General features: G+C 42.3%; 1 protein-coding gene across 1 annotated transcript in view; it reads left to right on the forward strand.

Moving 5' to 3' along the window:
- The first annotated feature begins 2,564 nt into the window (after window positions 1-2,564).
- The window catches only part of MCF2L2 (MCF.2 cell line derived transforming sequence-like 2), a 216,995-nt gene continuing 200,173 nt past the window's right edge, over window positions 2,565-19,386 (forward strand). Inside the window, exon 1 of the mRNA XM_088131892.1 lies at window positions 2,565-3,257. Coding sequence (XP_087988018.1) covers window positions 3,179-3,257 — 79 coding nt within the window. The 5' untranslated portion in view covers window positions 2,565-3,178. The remainder of the gene's footprint in view (window positions 3,258-19,386) is intronic.

A 19,386-nucleotide genomic window follows, 5' to 3' on the forward strand; every position in this document is an offset into this window, starting at 1 on the left:
TGGGAGCCTTAAACTCTTTCATCTTACGATCTTAATAAAACAGCCGGTTGCTTCCCTGCTTTCAGAAGAAGCGGGAAAACAGCTATCATAATTAAGATCACATGGGAGGAATATTGTATGTTTGTGTGGGTACCTCATCCTGGTTTAGAAGGAAGCAGAAATCAGAAGCACTGCACAGTGCGATTGGGAGTTGTCATTCAGCAACACTAGGAGGATCACAGATGTCCCTCCTCTCTAGAAGATGAAAATAGGAGCCTCACTAGTTGCATCTACCACACAGAATCACAGGTTGTAGACTTAGAAAGAACCACAAAGACCATCTAGTCCAACCCTCTGCAATGTGCAGGAAAACCCAATGAATGAGAGGTGACTGTCCCCAGCCCCTTCTTAAAAAGTTCTAGAAAGCATTGTGTTTTTAGACAGCACTCTAATCATACCACTGTGGCTGCCATCTTGACTGTTTTGACCATACCCATGGACACCCCGGTAGGTAGAGCTATTGCTTTTCTTCTTTGTACAAGATCATCCCAAGATTTCAGCTCCAACCTTTAGCTGGAAGGGATGGATTCACTGTCACAAAGATAGCTATCTGTCTCTGCATTAAAGACAGTGCTGTAGCAAGGTGGTCACCATGTTCCTCAACGGTTCTCAGGATGGCCAGTCTGGGGGTGCAGAATAAAAAGCACCTGCATTACGTTGCAGTCATCCATCCAAAACAGGGATGTGAATTGTTTTGAATTTCTCCAGCCCTAGAAACACAGTATTTAGCCATTGTTCTCGCTGATGATGCATTTCCTAACAGGGTGTGCTTCCTGTATAATTATTTTGTATTTTGTATAATGTATAATGATTTTGTTTTCATTTGCAGTATAATGGTAAATGTAAAGGTAGAGACAGGCTTTTTAGTATCCCACAGATTAACTGCTGCAATAGGTGGGATCATAAGCCTTCAAGAAGAAGGGGGTGTCCAGAAAGGGTGGTCAAATCAGTCAAAATGGTGGCCACAACTGTGGGATCAAAGCTCCGCCCCTTTTTAAATCCATCATCCATGGTTTGATTGCACAGTCAAGGCCACCATTCTGATTTTTTTTTACACTCCTGCCCTCTCACCCCCACAACCCCCCTTAGATTCCAAGAAGGGGAAAAACAAAATTTATGGGGCAAAAAGAGAGAGAGAGAGAAAGAGAGAGAGAGAGAGAGAGAGAGAATTATTTCGCCCTACGTAAACTCCTATTTCTACTTGGTGTTGTGAGGGGAAAATTATTAGTAGCCTTTTTATATGTTTTAATGTAAGTTTGAGTGCATTTAATAAGGCCAAGATAACTGAAATATGACCTGTGGGGGCATTTACGGGAAATAAGAGGAACTTACAAAGTGAAGGTAATTACAAATTTGTTGATGAGAACAGAAGGGCTAAAAGGGCACCGACACGACACGTGTCGACATCTGTTCTGGGAATGATCTGATCGTCATAATGTGGTTTGTGGTTTAACGGAATAAAAAGGATAGCAACCAGGTAAATGGCACCTCTTGAACGAGCTGTCAGTTTGACGGCTCGGGCAAGCAGGTTGGCATTGCAATGTGTAAGTACCTTGTATGTTGTGATTGCATTTATTTTTATGCTGAATTTTATTTTCAATAAAGTTTTGGTAGAACTTTGAAGTGACTTGTTTTATGGTGTGTCTGCCTCCCGTGTTTAACGTGTTTTTTTCCCTGACGGTGTCCTCTCCCTTACGAAACAGTGCAGTAGTTTCTGTACTGATAGGATGTGTTTCTGTCTTATGTATCTGAAGTAACTTAAATTTAAAATGAATCCGGCCACAGGTCTGTCTTTTAGCAAGAAAATAAATGTTCAGAGCTGTTTAGAGCTGAGCAGTGTAGAAATATTAGTGGTGGACAGAATGACAGACAGACAGACAGGATATAGGACAGCCTCTACAGCATTGGTTCTCAACGGGGGCGGATAAATGGGTACTCCCGTTTAGATGGGAGGAACCGCCGATGTTACGCGAGGGAGAAAAAATGCCGGTGCTGGCCGAACCCCGAAGGCAGCTGGCAAGAGCGACGAGCGATGCGAGCGGCGGAAAAAGATCTACGGAGGAGCAAAGCCCGGATGGCCCCCTAGCGACCCCTGCATATAATTGTATTTCATACGTACTGTACTTTGTGAGCCGCCCAGAGTTCCCCATTGGGGGGAGATGGGCGGACAATAAATCAAAATGCAATAATAATAATGTAATAATTACCTTCCAGGGCAAAAGTATCGAGTCAAATCGAACAAATTTGGTGTGTAAGTCTACTGAAAAAAATTACTTAAAATTTTTGCCTTTTATAATTCAGTAACTCCCCCCCCATACCCTAAATTACAGGATTTTCACAAAGGGGGGCGTTGAAAAATTTTCCGCTCCTTAGGGGGGGCGGCAGCTTCAAAAAGGTTGAGAATCGCTGCTCTATTGTTTTGGACGCCTACAACTCCCGTCGTCCCCAGACCCTAGGTTCATACTAAGTAGGTTCGTCTTAAATAGGCCAGGTTGAGAATGGCTGGCTATTTTCCATGTCTTCACGCAGTCACCTGGCCTGGCCAAAACCACATCCATTCCTTGAAAGCAAAACGGGAGGCAAGAAGAAAAGAACGGGCCTGGGTCTGACGAAGAGCGGTGCTCAGAAAGCGTTTGGTTAACCGAGCCAAGTTCCTGCGGGCCCGCCCGCCGCCTGCTCCCCCACGCCCGGCATTAGCTCTGCTTCCCCGGCGCTGGGAATGGTTTTTCCTGCGTCAGACGCTGGGAGACCCCTCGGTGGACTCCGCTCACTTCAGCCAGCGCCGGCCAACGAGCGGAGCGGATGCGAAATGCGGGCGCCGCGGAAGCAGCGGCAGCAGCAGCAGCAACTGGCCCATTAGCGGGCCAAGATTTGGGGCGCGCGGGGGGCGCCCAGGATGCGCCGCAGCTCTGGAAACGACCTTGCAGGGAGGCAGGGCGGGCGCGCGGGCGAGCGGCGCCGCCGCCGGGGATGTTGCGCGAGCCGCCCGCGCTAAGTCAGGTGCGATCTGGACGGCTTTGTCGCTCGCTGTGGGAGTGGCACCGGCATTGTCCCCGCGGCGGAGCTGCCTCCCGCTCCGGCGGCATCTTGGCGAAGGCGCGGGCTCGGTCTGGATGCTGCGCCGTCGTTCGCGTGTGAAATGCTGGTGTGGCTGAAAGAAGAAGAGATGTCGCATCAGGAGCTCAGCGAGCGCCTGGCAACGGTCATCACCCATGTGGGTAAGGAAGGCGCCGCGTGTCGCCTGGAGGGTCTCCCCACCCGTTGTGCTTTCTGCCCGCCGGGGCGTGGGGGGGTGGGGGGACCGCCGCCCCCTTGGCTTGGATGATGCCATGCTGCTTACCCAGACGCTTGGAAAGCTTTTGTGTGTCAGGGTTACACGGGGGGAGGTGGGGAGGAAGGCGGGGGGGTGGCGAACACATTTTCGCACTGCAAAGGGGACTCCATTTTCTGGCCACCAGATGTGACCGGCGTGTTTAAGCAAGCTGGCTAATTCCTTACCATTTTTATTTTCTAGTTATCCTTGATTCATTCTTTCCCTGGACGCATCTTAGCAGGCTTGGGCTGTTGTTGGCTTTTTTATTATTATTTTATTTTATTTTTTTGAATGACAGAGGAGGAATTGCCGTTCTCCCTGGTTTTGAATGAAATTCACCCAGCGTGCCCCTGTGGCCATTTAAGTGATAAAGAGAAATTCTGGGAGGCGAAACAGCTGGGGAGGGGAGCCAGTGGTGGCTCCCACCTGCCGCCCAGCTGAAACCCAGAAGCGGTACAGGTGACCCTTTCCACCATCAGTGCCATGTCTGCAACGTGAGCAAGAACCATCAGGCCGGGCTTCGATGGTTCCCAGTTAGTCCTTAATCCAAATCAGAGCAGTGAATGGGGGCACTTTCTCGGACGAAGCTCCGTAAAGCTGTTGGCTCGCTGGAAAGACAGCTGGGCCACGGGTGGCCTCTTGGACAAGAAAACCATTGCTGAGCTGGAAAATGCTCCAATTCCAGCTGCAAGAGGTTGTGTAAATGTGTGTGTGTGTGTGTGTGCTCGCTCATGTCTGCACTAAGCAAAGGCATGAAAGGAGAGGGGGAAAAATTAGGTTCTTTGCTGATTCCATGTTTTGATTAAATTGTTGGTGCTGTAGAGCAGTGTTTCTCAACCTCGGCGATGTTAAGACGCCTGGACTTCAACTCCCAGAATTCCCCAGCCAGCATGCTGGCTGGGGAATTCTGGGAGTTGAAGTCCAGGCGTCTTAACATCGCCGAGGTTGAGAAACACTGCAGTAGAGAATGTTCCATGTCTTTGTTGCTGGTATAGATTACTAACTTCTCCCTCTGGGTCTGCGGCAAATTGCAACAGAGCCGGTGGGGATAGAAGCCAGGACTGGAAGCCAGGGTTTAATGACATAAGGTATTTCTTGCAGGCGAAGTCAAAAAAGTCAAGATGTCAGCCCCAGGTGAAACTTCAACTGGACTATCAGGGCCGCCAACTTGACTTTTTTGACCATGCTGTATGGACACTCCTGCTTGCAGGCCTGTGTCATTGGAAGTTTGAAGCTTCCTACGTTGTTGTTTACTAACCTCTCTAAATAGGCAGGTAAGCAGGATGACCATTCTCATTTCTTTTCCCCTTAAGGCAGTGTTTCTCAGCCTTGGCGACTTAAAGATGCGTGGACCTCAACTCCCAGATTTCCCCACCTGGGGAATTCTGGAAGTTGAAGTCCTTGCATCTTAAAGCTGCCAAGGCTGAAAAACACTGCCTTAAGGTAAGGCTTCTTTTGGGCCACGCTTCTGATGACTTCACAGATTTGTCCATCTATTTTCTTAGCAGCAGTAAGGAAGTGGGTGGCTACTACCTTCTTCTAGAATATTGTTTTGACTTTCCAGTCTAGCTTACAGCTCTCGGATTCCCGGTGGTGTCCCATCCAAGTGTTATTCTGGACCAACAGCAGGAATAGTAGCCCCCCAGCTCCCCAAGTGGAGAACAGTGGAGTCCAGTAGATGACAAGCATTGTGGTTGGTGCCCTGGATTTTGATACTTCCAGAATATAGAAGATTAAAAATATGGCCAATTCTGTAGTCAGACAACAGAATTGGCCATACCGTGAGATATGGTAAGGAGGTCCCAAAGCAACAGCAAATTTTCAGTGATTTAAGTCCTTGCGTGAGTATCCAGAGTGCGTTAAAAAAGTCAAGACATTTTAAATCATAATTAATATTGATAGAATATTTCTTTCTCTTCCCTTTATTTCCAATACTCTAAGTTCTCTAAACAATAGAATGTCAATCATGTTTAATTAATACTGTATAAATATCATTGTATGGAAACAATGTAACGTATCAAGATTTATAACAATATAATAAAAAGGGAAAAAAAGCATTTTAGATTAAATAAAGGTGAGGATGGTAACCACAACAGTCTGATCAAAGCCCATATGCATGTTAAAAAAGAGCAGGGCATTGATTGCACTATTGTGGCCTCCAACTTGACTTTTTTGACCCCTCCTGGCAGACACCTTGATGTCAGCTAAGCTATGACTTCTCCACAGTTTCCTTCCAGCTTGTTTGGAGCAAGTGGCCAACAGCAATTCTTGAAGCAGCCCCAGGAATTCTTTGGGTTTCTGAACAGTGCAGATACTTAATGATTTTGGCCCTGCTTGTATCAGATTTCCTTCTTTCAATTGATTTAATCCCCATAACATTTTTTTTTTAATCTGCCCCGGCTGACAATTTAAGGTTCAGAACCATCTTCCCGCTAAGAGTGAAAGGTAATAGTTTCTATTAACAAAGGTGTCTTTTCTCTCATGACAACAGCTTGATTTGTAAAACTTGCTCCAGAAATAAAGGGGAAGTTTATTATAGGAATAATAAATTAAAGAGCTCACAGGGGGGCTGGTTTTGTCCAGATTTGACTGGCGATCTTCTGTCTTTTTCGAATGTTAGCGAAATATTTGATAGCATTTTGGGGCATCCTAAAGCAGACAATCTAATAGATATAATCCTCAAAATCAAAAATCAAATCTATGGAACTCTGCATGCTTATAAAATCAAGTGAGAAAGTTTTTCCGGGGGGGGGGCTCCCAGTGACATGAAATGCAAAATGCACGTGTAAGCATCCTTGTGGTGAGTTCTGCAATGTTTGGAAACAGGAAATACACGTCTGCAGATCCTGGACATTTCCCTGGATGTTCTTCCAGTCTTTCCTCCAAATACGAAAGCATTCATTTCGTTCCCCTTCTGTGCCTTTCTTGCCAATGACATCAGGGTGGCAATTTATTGTGGAATATCACATACCTGGATTCTGCTCATTGCCTTCTGCTGCAGTTTACCTAATTACATTAAATTAGGTTGGCGGTTTGTTGAAAAAGAATGGACATTAGAATCCCCACAAGAGCCATTTCCATCTTACGTTTCTCTTAAAATTTAATATGTTTCATGGGACCAGATCCCCTGCCCTACGGTATGCATTTCCAAGGTAACGCATTAGCCATATCTCAAGAGTTTTCTTCCCCTGCAAAAGCATTTTTAGGTTTTCCATCTTATTTTCGGAGTCCGGAGATTTTCTTTGGTTGAAGTTGCTTGGTGGTGTTTCTCAGTTTACTTGCATGTTGGAGGTGGCAGAAGATGCAACTCCTTTTTTTAGTATATATTTTAATTAGAATTTTTCAATATGGTAATAATATACAAAATAAACAAACAAAAAGAAAATAAGAAAGAGATAGAAAGGAAAGAAAAGAAAAGAAAAATACAATTCCACCCTTCTTTCCATCGAGTATTTATCATATTGAACTTTTCCTCAACCAGTATGTCCCTTTTTAATCCCCAAGTCCTGAAATCATCAATTCGATCTTTTCTTCTTTCAACAAAAGGTCTATATAAGGTTTCCAGTTGGTCAAAAAAGTCCTTATCGTTTTTTCTCTGATCAAGATGCAATTGCTTTATTGCCTTCTGCTGCATATTTTACTATCACTCTTGTTCCAGTATCTGCCACACCACCCAGTCTGGAAGAAAAAAACAACAGTGGAAATAAGTTTTTTAGGACTTAATTGAGCATGGAAAGGCAGGGAGATTGAGTAGATGATTGTAAAAGGAAAGACATTCATATATAGGCCATCGCCATTTTATAAGTATGTAAATAAATGCAAGGATTCCAATACTGCGCTCCTGAGAACTTTATTTACATACTTATAAAAGTATGGTTTTATAAGTATGTAAATTTAATAAATAAAAGTTCCAATAATAATTGGAAATAATTTAAAATTATTATTGGAACGTTTTTTTGTCTTTGAAATACATTCTGAAAGCAAAATCTTCCTTTCAGCAAATTGAATAAGAACCAGCAGGGGTTGGGGGGGGGTTGGGGGTGGGCAGGATAATTCTTCTGTAAAACACTACCTGAAACACAATTTGACGGGGGAAACTATCTGATTGCAAACCAACATGTGTAACTTATCAGGAGTGAATTGAACCCTTTTTTAATCAAAATGTTAAATACTGTAACTAATAAATTCAAATAAATAAATAAATGACACCAGAACGGCCCATAGCATGACTCAAACATGTGATTGCTCCCAAGCTGTCATTCGTGTATGTATCTATGTATGAAAAAAGATAAGACAAAATTTGCTTGGAAAGGGCAAATCTTTCTTGATTTCTGCTATTGTTTCAACTGCTTCTGAATATTTGGGCAGAATAGATTTAGAGGAAATATACAGAGTTTCCCACTAACCACAATCGGACTTTCTCCCAGCTTCAGGCTATGTGCCAGGTGCAAAAAACATTTGCATTCAGTCCCTTCCCACACTATTTGGTTACATTATTTGTCAGCCATAAAGGGGATTATTATCGCCGCATAAGCATCGAAAGGGCTGGAGAAATTATCTTGGCACAGCTCCCTCATTAGGACTGTTTTGCACTGTTGGGGTTTTCGGCAGTTAGTAGCAAGTAGAATTTAAACAGTGATTCTTCAGGCACGTAATACTGTGCAGTGTTATCCAGCCCACCCACCCCAAACCCTACCCTTATATCCCTAAGCCCTTTTGTGAGCTTTGTTCAGCAAAGTTCCACTGCAACTTTAATTAGAAGCTTCCTTCTTTTGACTTTTTTATTTTTGCCCCACTATTTTACACTGCTTTTCAAAGGAGTAAATATCTCCTTTATTTTATCCAGACAACGTAGAAAATGAAGAGGGCTCTGTAAGAAAGTTTGTTTTAAGTAAGCCAAAGCAACTCTCTATATATCACAGATATATTAAATCAAGACTAGTTATATAAGCAGAACAAAATGATTACTGTATAACATTCCAATTATAGTAGCTGGGAAGATTTTGATTTCATAAACCCAGGGAAATCACCTACTAGTTCCACGTCTTTCCATGTAAGTTGAGGGCTCTGGCGCTTTTTGGTGAGTCACCAGCAAGATGATTTTGACAAGAAATACACACAGCTAGGATAGGTTTCTGACTGTACCACCAAAGCTGATGTGTGGAGGGTCTGAAATGGGTGAACTGAGGTTTGCAAAGGGTTTTGCTAGTAGCTGGGAAAATTAGAATATGGTCATTCAGGAGCATATATATATTTTGTTGCTGCATCTTAGACTCCTATGATCTTAAGTTCTATTTGGAACTTGTGTTTTGATTTCTACACCTTTCTACTTTCTGGCTTTGAGTTGCAATAAATAGGATTTGCAATAAATAACTGTGATTGATAGAGAGCATATGGAACATAATGTGTGGGGGAAGACTGGAGTACATTGGAAGTAGTAGCTGATGTGTAACTGGCAGACCAGGGTATATTTACATCATCACCCGGGTCTGGGATCCCAAGTGTGTCAAGAGCCCCATTTCCTGGTTACGTTAACATCTATGGTTATGATTTTCTAAGCTGCTATCTATATTTATTCTTTGCATTGTGTTTGTATTTGGTTTTTAAATGATTTTATTATTGTTCATCGCCCAGAGTCACTTGTTTAAGATGGGCAGCCATAGAAATCGAATAAATAAATAAAATAAATAATCCCAATGATCTGCAACTATGGAATAGTTTAAGTAGCATTCTCTCTCCCTCTCTCTCTCTCTCTGGTCACAGGGTTTCTTGGGCCCCTGGTTCCTCTCTGGTTCTCCCCGTCGCCACTCAAGGTCAATTCAACTTGCTGTGAATGTTTTATGACAAGGGTACTCTAAGTAGTTCACATGTATGGGGGGCATCTTATAAGGTTGGCAGTGAATGCAGCTGACATGGGTGTGGGGGGTACCCTTTACCACCACACTATTATCTCTCTCAGCTTAGGTGAATATTTCTGCAGGAAAAAGGAAAGGCCTCTACTATATAGGGTCATATCTGTCAGGGACAGGATGAAAATGTGATTCAGAATTTATTTAATACATGTTCCTGTCCTTTGTTTGGCCCATTCATCTGCACTTTAACTAATCCTCAAGAGCCATATTCAGTCTCTTCTGAATTCCCACATTTGCTCAGTGACACATTCAGCCATGAATTATATGGTTTAGCTGAATCAGCTTACTAGGGGCCAAGAAGAGAGCACTTTTTCTGGTGACGGAAGTGGCTTCTTTCAAAAGCCCTTTTTACAAGCGCATATATCTTAAAGCCTGTCGAAGCCCACTATCCCTTATGGCCATTCCATAATTGCTTTTTATTTCATGGTGACAGGATGGCTATTGATTGAATGCCGCCTTTGGGGAATGTAGCTTTGTATTGATCTCTTAGCACCTGACCCATCTTGAACAGCTCAGCAGGGTAACCTGGTTAATACTTGGGTGAGAGACTGCCATGAAATTCCAGGACTGTAGGCTAGACTGGGAATAAAATAAAAATAATATCCCAGGAACAGTTACAAAAAAACAAACAAACCCCCTTACCTGAATGTTTGATAAAATCATCAGGTGCTGAGCTTGATTCAATAGAGATATTTTATTTTTATCATTTCATTTCATTTCATTTCACTTCATTTCATTTTGTTAATAGTCAAGGATGCCAAAGAACCTGGCAGGATAGAAAACTGGTTGGTAACAATGGAGATTCAGGGAGAAATTCCCCAGGTAACTATAAAGCTCCTTGAGTGAGCAGGGGGTCTATCATTCACTGTCTGGGTTCATGTTTTTCAGTAAGCCAGCATTTTCCAAACTTGGCAACTTCCAAATGTGTGAATGTCAACTCCCAGAATTCCCTGGGCACCATGGCCATCGTTGAGAATTCTAGAAGTTGGCCCACAGGTTTGAACATTGCCAACATTGGAAAACACTGAAAAAACCCAATGGCTGGTTCCAGGTTCACAGAATTCAGTGAACCATAAGGAAGTTGGATTTGTAAAAGGTGCTATGGAAAAACAGCTAACACTAACTAAGCATTGTATGTTGCACAGATGTTTCTATTGTCTGTATCTGATCTGTTAAGCATGTTACATAAACATACATGCTTTGTTTTGATTTGCCAGAGAGTGTTGGATGACCTCAGCCATTGCCTTTTATAAATTATGGTTTCTAGCTTAGTATTTTGTGTGGACCCAGTTAATTATGACTTCTTTGATAAACCATATTAAACAAATCATGGCTTGGTTAAATACCATCAAGTTGGTGTTGACTCCTAGCAGTCTCCTAGATAGACTTTCTCCAAGATGATCTCTCCTCAGCCTGGTCTTGTAGGTTTCTCAGTGGTGTTATACTTCGCTTGATACAATGTCTGAATTTAATTAGTGTGACCCAAAAGCATTCCCAGGGGTTGGGGTATAAAAAGGGAGAAGAGAACATGATATGCTCCATGGTATTCTTGGAATAAAATATCATATGCTGTTTTTGCACATTGCATTTATTTATTACCTCTCTAAGGTCCTCTATCACAGGTCTCTGAGTATGTTGTTCCTTAGCAAAAGCATCTGATAGGTATCTCTGGGTCAGGTTGCTAGTAAGAAACCAGAATAGTTCCAGCCTGCATCGTCTACTGCCTTTTTTTTAAACTTCTAAACAAGGGGGGACCAGCATTTCATATGTTTTTACTCCATCCTGAAAAGATAAGTGTATGATTTAATATTATTTTAATAATCCATAATATGTAAGAAAGTCACTGGTGGCCTTTATAACTAGTGTAGTTATCCTTCTGCCACAGATAAAAACGAGATATGCTAAGAGAAAACAAGAAAAACTAGATATGCTAAGAGAAACAAGGTGGATCCTGCAGTTGGACAAAAATCCAATAAATAAATCATTTTGTTGTATTTTAGGAATAAAGGTAAAGTCATCCTTGAGTCCGGTGACTTCAGGGACACAACCATGCAGTTTCTGTGCAACAGTACAGTGGTGGTTTCTCCTGGTCTTCCTCAGTGAAGTTCTTTGGACTTCTCAATCTAATCTGCAGCCCCAGGTTTCCATGGTGGCCTCCTATTCAAATACTCCTGCTTATTTTCCAAGTGCAGAAGAGGTCAGCCAAGATCACACCTTTTATAAACAGTAGGCAAAATGATTTGCTGGCTGAGAGGGGCTGTCTATCAATGATGGCACAGAAACTAGTGCCATCAATAAGTACCCACTAAAATGTTTATTTTCCCCAATTCAGCCACTTTATTCTGAAAATCTAAACAGAAATACATTCTCTCTCAAGTCCATTCAGTTCAGGCCAGAAAATTGTATCCCTGTCTGCAGAGCAGTAAATCTTAAAATATATTAATTCTGGGTTTTCCTGTACTGGAAAGCTAACATGGGTTGTGCCGAAATACTTCCTCTGCTGCTTAATATTTTGTTTCCTTCCTGTTATGCTTTTGCATGAGAATTATAGGCACTTCCACCTTCCACGATTAGCAGCAGTACTTTGCATTAGGAATGTAAGCTGGACTACTTTATTAATTGTCCTGCATTGTCCCTAGCCGGATGCTCAGGTCAGCCTGGATATTGTTTTATGCAGTTTCCTCAACCCAGCATTTTAGGCACTATACCAAATTAAAGCTATAGCTGCAGGGAAAAACAAGATACAATCACAATTAAATCAGTTATCCCAACTTGATGACACACTGCACCTTCAGTTGCTGAATCTCCATCCATATGAGTCAGGATTTGGGGTCTTTTCCCACTTGCACCAAACCTTGACATGAGTGTGCCCTGGCAAAACTGATCTTCGGCCAAGTCCCCAGGATGTTACCTCCCTGTGACCCCCCCCAGACCAAGAATGAGGCAGTCTTTCGCTGGGCTGCAGTTAAAGTAACATTTAATAATAGTCAATAATAATGTATTAAATTTGTATGAGCCAGTTTTGGGTGACTCATGACAATCAAACCAATAAAAAATCAAAGGTAAAAATTGAAGATAGCGAGGGCGATGAAGTAAAGGGTCTTATCTATCTCACCAAAGGCCTGGGTGAAAAGCCAGGTCTTCATGGCTCTTCTAAACCACAGAGAGTGGGGGCTATCTGGATCTCAGAGGGAACCTTGTTCCAGAGGGCAGTTGCTGCTACAGAGAAGGCACGCTTCCAGGGTCCTGAGATATGGCATTGTTAAATCCAGGGTTCCCTAAAGTTGTCAGTATCAACCCCCATAAGGGTCAGTGGGTCTATCCAAGGTCAATGTTGTTATTATTATTACTATTATTTGTAGTACTATTAGTTAAAGTAGTAGGGAGGTCGATGAACAATTTGAAACTTCATGAAGGGGTTGATAGATTTGGGGATTTGGGGATCTCTGGTTTTGAATTTGGGGATCTCTGGTTTAATTGAAGGACCCCAGAATGTGCCAACCCTGCAGGATCAAATCAGCCAGGCAGATGCTATGGGAGACAGGCAGTCCCTGAAGTAACCAGGCCCTATGCCATGTAGGGCTTTATATGTAACAACCAGCACCTTGAATTGCACCTGAAAGCAGACTGGCAAACAGTGCAGCTTGCAAAGCAGAGGTGTTACATGGGCATACCAAGGTATGCCCAAAACTGCACCACCTATGCTGGACCAGTTGAAGCTTCTGGGTGGTCTTCAAGGGCAGCCCCATATAGAATGTGTTGTAGTAGTCAAGCTGCAAGGTGACCAGGACAACTGTGGCAGAAATATTACTGTATCAGAATATCTATACAGAACATGAGTTTCTCAAGTAGGCCTAAACTTGTTATTTCAATGAGTTTAAGTATCGTAAGATTTTTACTCTTCAAATAGCCAAAGGACTAAATATTCTAAGCCAGGCAACTGAATAGGAACCAGATGGCTGTTTCTCCATTGCAAATCGCTCTCAGTAGGGCTCAGTTGTAGGGGAGGAAAAACACAGGTCGATGGTGATTCTTAACCATTCTTTCGAAAGACTTTCTTTCCTAACATCTTCTCTCTAAATTTTCTTGAGGATCCCAGCCTGTACTTTCCAGCTATATAAGTTGAAGATTTTTCTGAGTTTCAGATAACAAATTGTGAAACTGAAGAGGATAGGTCTTTGTGTCCATTTTCTATCAAATAAATCATTTGGCCATTCCATATATTTCTATGATGGTTAAGGCTCAGAGCTGTGATTAATCTAAGGACAGATCCACACTTTCTGCTTGACCCATCACCACCCAAGTGCTTCCTGACTAGAGAACAGAGGCTACATTCTCTGCTGGTCAGCAGCTTCTGGTTCTTTTACAGTCCTGAAATTGATTCAGTGATGGCCCATGAAGTCAATGAACAATCCTTAACCCTAGAAGCTCATACTCTATTCAACCTTTACATGTCCCAATGGGCACCCTTGAGGTTTCTGCCCAGGCTGAGTCAAGCAGGCTCCTGTGGCCATACTTTTCACTGTTTTAATATATTTATTAACTCTGAAGATTGGTGCATAAATGTTACAACTACCAGCCTGACCAGGCACTATTCCCAGAACTAGCCCTGTGTAGCTGATGTTGCTACAGCTCCTTACATGGAGGACTACAAATGCTTATGTTCCCCTTGGTCAGAATGGGACAAGTGCCAAGTTGACCACTCCATTCCAGCTTTGGCAGAATCAGGGGCTACAATGATGACAATTGTTATTATGGACAAGCTAGTCAATTTGCACTGATCCAAAACTCCATTGTAGCACGCAGGTTCTCCATTACCATTCAGTGTAGTACCAGCTACAAGGTCCTTCCATGCCTATGACCTGTAGCTTTCTGAACGTGGATTTAGCACTCCTTCAGAAGAGCACTACATCTGAATCCAGAAATAGCACAATGACAGGTAACAGGCACAGAGGAGGAATTATTCTGAGTGGGAGCACACCTTCCTTAGTACCTGTCACCTGTTAGTTGCAACAGGACAGGTGGCTAAACTCACTGCTCTAAGCATCCACTTAAACTCAGCCCAGTCTGCCTCACCTTAGATTGGGGAGAGTGATTGCAGTTGTTTTTTCCCTTCAGCAGGTGTTTATTTATTTATTTATTTAACATATTTATATGGCTGCCCAGCTCATACATGGTGACTCTGGGTGGCTTACAGAATTAAAATCCACAATACAAAAAGCCCATCAACACCCCCCACCCCCACAGCAGCTACAAACACATCAAATCAACCACTTGATCAGCTCCATATCAACTTGGGTCCCCAGGCCTGCTGGCAAAACCACATCTTCAGGGCCTTCAGGTGTTGCTTCAAGGCCTTCAGGTGTTGCTGGTGGGAGGGGAAATGAAGCTAAGGGAATCCACAAATCCCTATTCTTAACTTGGCCCACAATAAGTACGTAAGGACAACATTGTTTGCCAACCTCATTTCTGTGGCAGGAAAAGGATTGACAATAGGGGCAGCAAATTTTATGCCAGCATCCTTTTCTGTTGGCTCAAGAACCAGTGGATTGCACCTGAAGCCATATGCCAGGAAAAGACCTCAGCATTCTCAGGGAAGACTCAACATTTGGAGAAGTGCACAAAAATATTTAGGAATAGAATGACAGTTAATGAGGATTGAGCATGATTAGTGGACAAGGAACATGCAATGCTGTGTGTTGGTAGAGGGGGGATGGAATGGAGTCATTTGAAAGAAGGGCTGGCTGGCATCTGGAATAGGAAAATTCAATCTTATTGCAACTCTCAATTATAGTTTCTATTTCTGACATCAGTGCCTAGGTATCTAAATGTGATGTCAACCCACCACCTGTTGCAGAGTTCTCATTGTTGCTTAAAATACATGTTGAAGAAGGCATATTGACTCTGCAGTCTGCTTCACTGGAATTGCTCTGGCTTTATTGACTTCAACAATAATTGCTCTCTTGCTGATAAAAAAAAACTCCCTTCAAGAACAAAGCAGGGCTATAAATGTCTTTTCTCTAGAATCAGGATGTTGAGACCTGTTACACTTCTAATACCAATGAAGTCCTGCACCGGGTGGATCGATATTGATATTGTTATGCCAAAGCTGACAACAAAGTCCTGGAATTTAGTTTAAAAGGATCTTACTGATCTTTCAAAAGGCAGAGAAATTACACTGAGTCAGAAAGAGGCCTTCAATCACACATTGTCATGGTAGAGAGCAATGGTTAATTACTCGACATTCTACAAAGCTTTAGAGGCTGATCAAATTTTTAGTCATGGAGTCATAGAATTGTAGAGTTGGAAAGGATCACAAGGAACATCTAGTCCAACCTTCTTCAAGGTGTAGAAAAACCAATGAGATCATCCACAAGAAGTAGCTGTCTGTTCTCTGCAGAGATGAAGAACCCACTATCTCTGTAGGTAGACTGTTCCATTGTTGTACAGATCTTACAATCAGGAAGGTTTTCCTTATATTTAGAGGAAATCTAGGTAGCTGCAACATATACCCATTATTTCTGGTCCTAGTTTCTGTAGAAAATACTTCTTCACCATCTTTATTTATTTATTTATTTATTTATTTATTTATTTTATTTATTTTATTTATTTTTATTTATATTTATATTTCAAATTTGGTCATCGCCCATCTCACGAGGAAGTGACTCTGGGCAGTTAGCTTCTCTTTATATATCTGAACATGGCCACCATTTCTCCCCTCAATCTTCTTTTCTACAGACTGAGCAAGTTCTTCACAGAGTGTAGAATTATAAGGGAGTATAAGCATCAACTAGTCCAACCTTCTGAAGTGTGCAGTAAAACCAATAAGACCATCTTCAAGAGGTCCAGAGAAATCTTCAACGGGAAACTGAAAAGCTGTAATAGTTTGCTGTTGTTTCCTTGCAGTTTTTTCCACAAAACTGCACTTTTAAGTGGGCATCTGTTTTACAACTCTCACTATGCCCTAATTTTCAGTGTTCTGTTTTACACTGGGTAATCATATTAAAAGCAGTTTCCCATGCACTGCTTTTTATCAGCTGAAGATGCAGCTGATTTGTTGAAAGTTGGCAAATCCCTGCCAGTTTTCTTGGAAACCTGCACACCTTTTTGCAAAGCTTCAGTTGGCCTATGAAAAGCACTGCCTTAATGTAATTTTTTTCCTTAATGCTTTTTTTTTTCCCCCAATGGAGTTTAGGACAGCACCATTAGTATTTGCATCATAGTAACAGAAGTTAACAGTGGTGACAATTGTGTTTTCATCATGAAATGTAACCTGAAAGTCTGCTTAACAGTGACAAAGTCTCATTAAGCAAATTGGACTAATGCTATTTTGGAACCTGACAAATGCTGCTAAATCAGACCAACATACATTGGGTTGATTTCGGCAAAGGTCTTCCTGGTCAAAAGCAATGCCTGAGATCAAGCTATGGCCCAAGCGTCATCTCTGATCCTAACATTATTGCAGCTCAGTGGTCCTCTGTGTATGTTCAGAAGTACTCTTCTGACTTGACAACCTCCATCCAGAGAAGATGCAGTTCTAGTAATTGGGTGGGACACAGGCTGTCCACTGGTCATGATGTCCACTTATTGCCTCCAGAATCGCAGGCCACATGTTTTGAATGCCAGCTGCCAAGGAGGACAAGAATCCTCATACTCTGATCTATGCTTGTGAGTTCCTCAGTTAACTTGGTTGACTACTGTGTGGCTCAGAAAACCAGATTAAGTCCTCTAGGGCAACATCCAGGGCAAACATAGAAACACAGGTATGTAGCGTCCAATGTTGGAGTTACTGCTGCAAACTGGAGATACGACATCGTGCTCCTTCACTGACAGCTCTTCAGTTGCAGTGTCCCCATGGAATGTTGCCATATAACCAAATGAGGTTGCCTGTAGACTAATCTGATGGCATCCCTGATCCCTGATTGGGTGGAATGACCTCTGTGCCAGTTTAGAAAGAAGGAGCAGAGGGAGGAGCCAGGTAAATAAATATTTTGAGCTATGGATGACTATGGATTGATGAAATAGCATCCTGTTCACTACGTGTTCCCTGATTGGTTGGCATTGCCTAGGTGACCCGTCTAGAAAGAAGGCTCCGAGGAAAGGGCTACTGAAATAATTAATCATTATTCTGAGCAAAATAGAAAAAAGAGAGCCAAGTTTTGCACAGTTGTAATTATTTTTGGAAGAAAATGCAGTTCTGTTAGAATGCTGAAAGTCCAAAATGGGCAAATACAGTATATTGTTGGAATAGAACAGCAGCCCTCCCAAACAAGAAATGAAATTCTCTCTGTTGTCCTTTGGTGGGGCTGGGCCCTATCCTTACATGGCAACAAAATGGATACTGAGGGTTACCCTGATGATAGTTAAAAGCTTGGAGCTTTAATTCCATAGTTCCATAATGCCAAGATTTACCATCATCTGCAGGTTCAACAGTTCATCTTTCTTGGACTGGAGCAATGTTTACAGTAGCAGTTGAACATGTTTTCTAAAAACAAATCTCTGAAAGTGAAGGGCATTATTTGCAGGGCAAAATTAGTAAGTAGAAAGATACATCACCTTTCCAATTGCTTATGATTCTCCCTACCAATTTCTCCCTGGGCAATTTTGTCCTGTAGACATGTTTCTTTTAATTTTTGAAGATATTGGCAAGGGACTCGAATGGCTTGAGAACGTTTGACAAGAGATCTACTGGCAGAATGGAGAGCAGTTGTCTCCCACAATACATATCTTCAGAGGCATAAATATAGTGAAGGCAGGAGAGACAGCCACCTTAGGCCTGCAGACGTGGTGGGCTCACCAGACTCTCCCCAGTCCTTGGTTCACAATGTCCACAAATCTGATTGTGGGGGGGTAGGAATACCACATCTGAGGTTTAAACATCTGGGTAACCACTAAATGGCATCAAAGAGAGGTTTTGTATCTCTGCTGCTATGTCTGGAGCCCAGATATGGTGGTCTAAATTCAGGGCTCTAATAGAGCTGTAGTGGAAGAGTATGGCAAAGGAAGGACAGAGCTGTTCCTGAGTCAGCTGTTCAGCTTTGCAGCTGAAGCCCCTGCTGGAGACCCAGATGGCTTCTCATCCTTCCAGCTTGTGAAGGAACATACTGTACAGCAGTGTTTCTCAACCTTGGCAACTTTAAGATGTGTGGACTTCAACTCCCAGAATTCCCCCGCCAGCATATGTTGAGAAACCCTGCGGTAGAGAGAATATGTGTACCATATCCTGGCAGCCAACTTTCGGATGACCTCTAAATGGCAGCAACTGATATCCCATACTTCTAGAAGACAGGCCAATTTTTTCTAGATTTGTAGTGATTGACAAGTCAAACTTCACGGGTCTGGTGGACTGAGGACACACACAACTATCTGTCAAACTTCCAGACTGTGTGAATTCAAATCACATTCTTACTATGACTGATTAATTATAGCTTTCTATATTTGGACAATACACACTGAAGCACAAATTAGCCAGCCCTGTTTTAGCCTACTGAGTTGTATGAACCTATACTTTGCGATTGGTTTATGGTCTAGTGTGTCATGCATAGCTTGAAAATTGAGTTAATGGGGTAAATCAATAAGTTAACCATAGATAGATATACCATATGAACATGATCACTGAACCATAAATTAATCACCCAGGATGTTCTACCTTGCAGAACAAGATAGGCTAAAACATCTTTGACAAGCTTGTGGCTCAGTATAACATGTGGATACAAAGGCTGGTTCAGGTATCATACTCAACTAGACCAATTAAAGCCTTAGCAGCAGCATTGCCATACTATACTAATCTTGGTCAACTTTAACTGTGGTTAGTTTTGTGTTTTAGCATGTTTTGTAGTCCTAGGCCACGTGCCTAGTTTATGTTTTTACTGTACAAACCCAGAAAATGGGTCCATTCACTAGCCAGCTGAAGGTGCTTTTTACAAACAGAGAAAATGTGATTAATTTAGCAATTTAGCATAAGTAAATCATGCAGTCACTGCCATAATGTGGTTTGCCCTGTTCTAGCATGTAATGTGAACTCACCCATGGTTACGTTAATAAATCATGGTTCCTTAAACTGGGTTAGAGCAAGAAGGCTAGAGTCAGCTATTGTAATGGTATATGGGAATGACTTTGGGA

The sequence above is a fragment of the Python bivittatus genome, unplaced genomic scaffold (assembly GCF_059951505.1).
Source record: "Python bivittatus isolate LINGU-HERP-01145 unplaced genomic scaffold, Pbiv_v1 ctg000980_np1212, whole genome shotgun sequence".
NCBI classification, from domain to species: Eukaryota; Metazoa; Chordata; class Lepidosauria; order Squamata; family Pythonidae; genus Python; species Python bivittatus.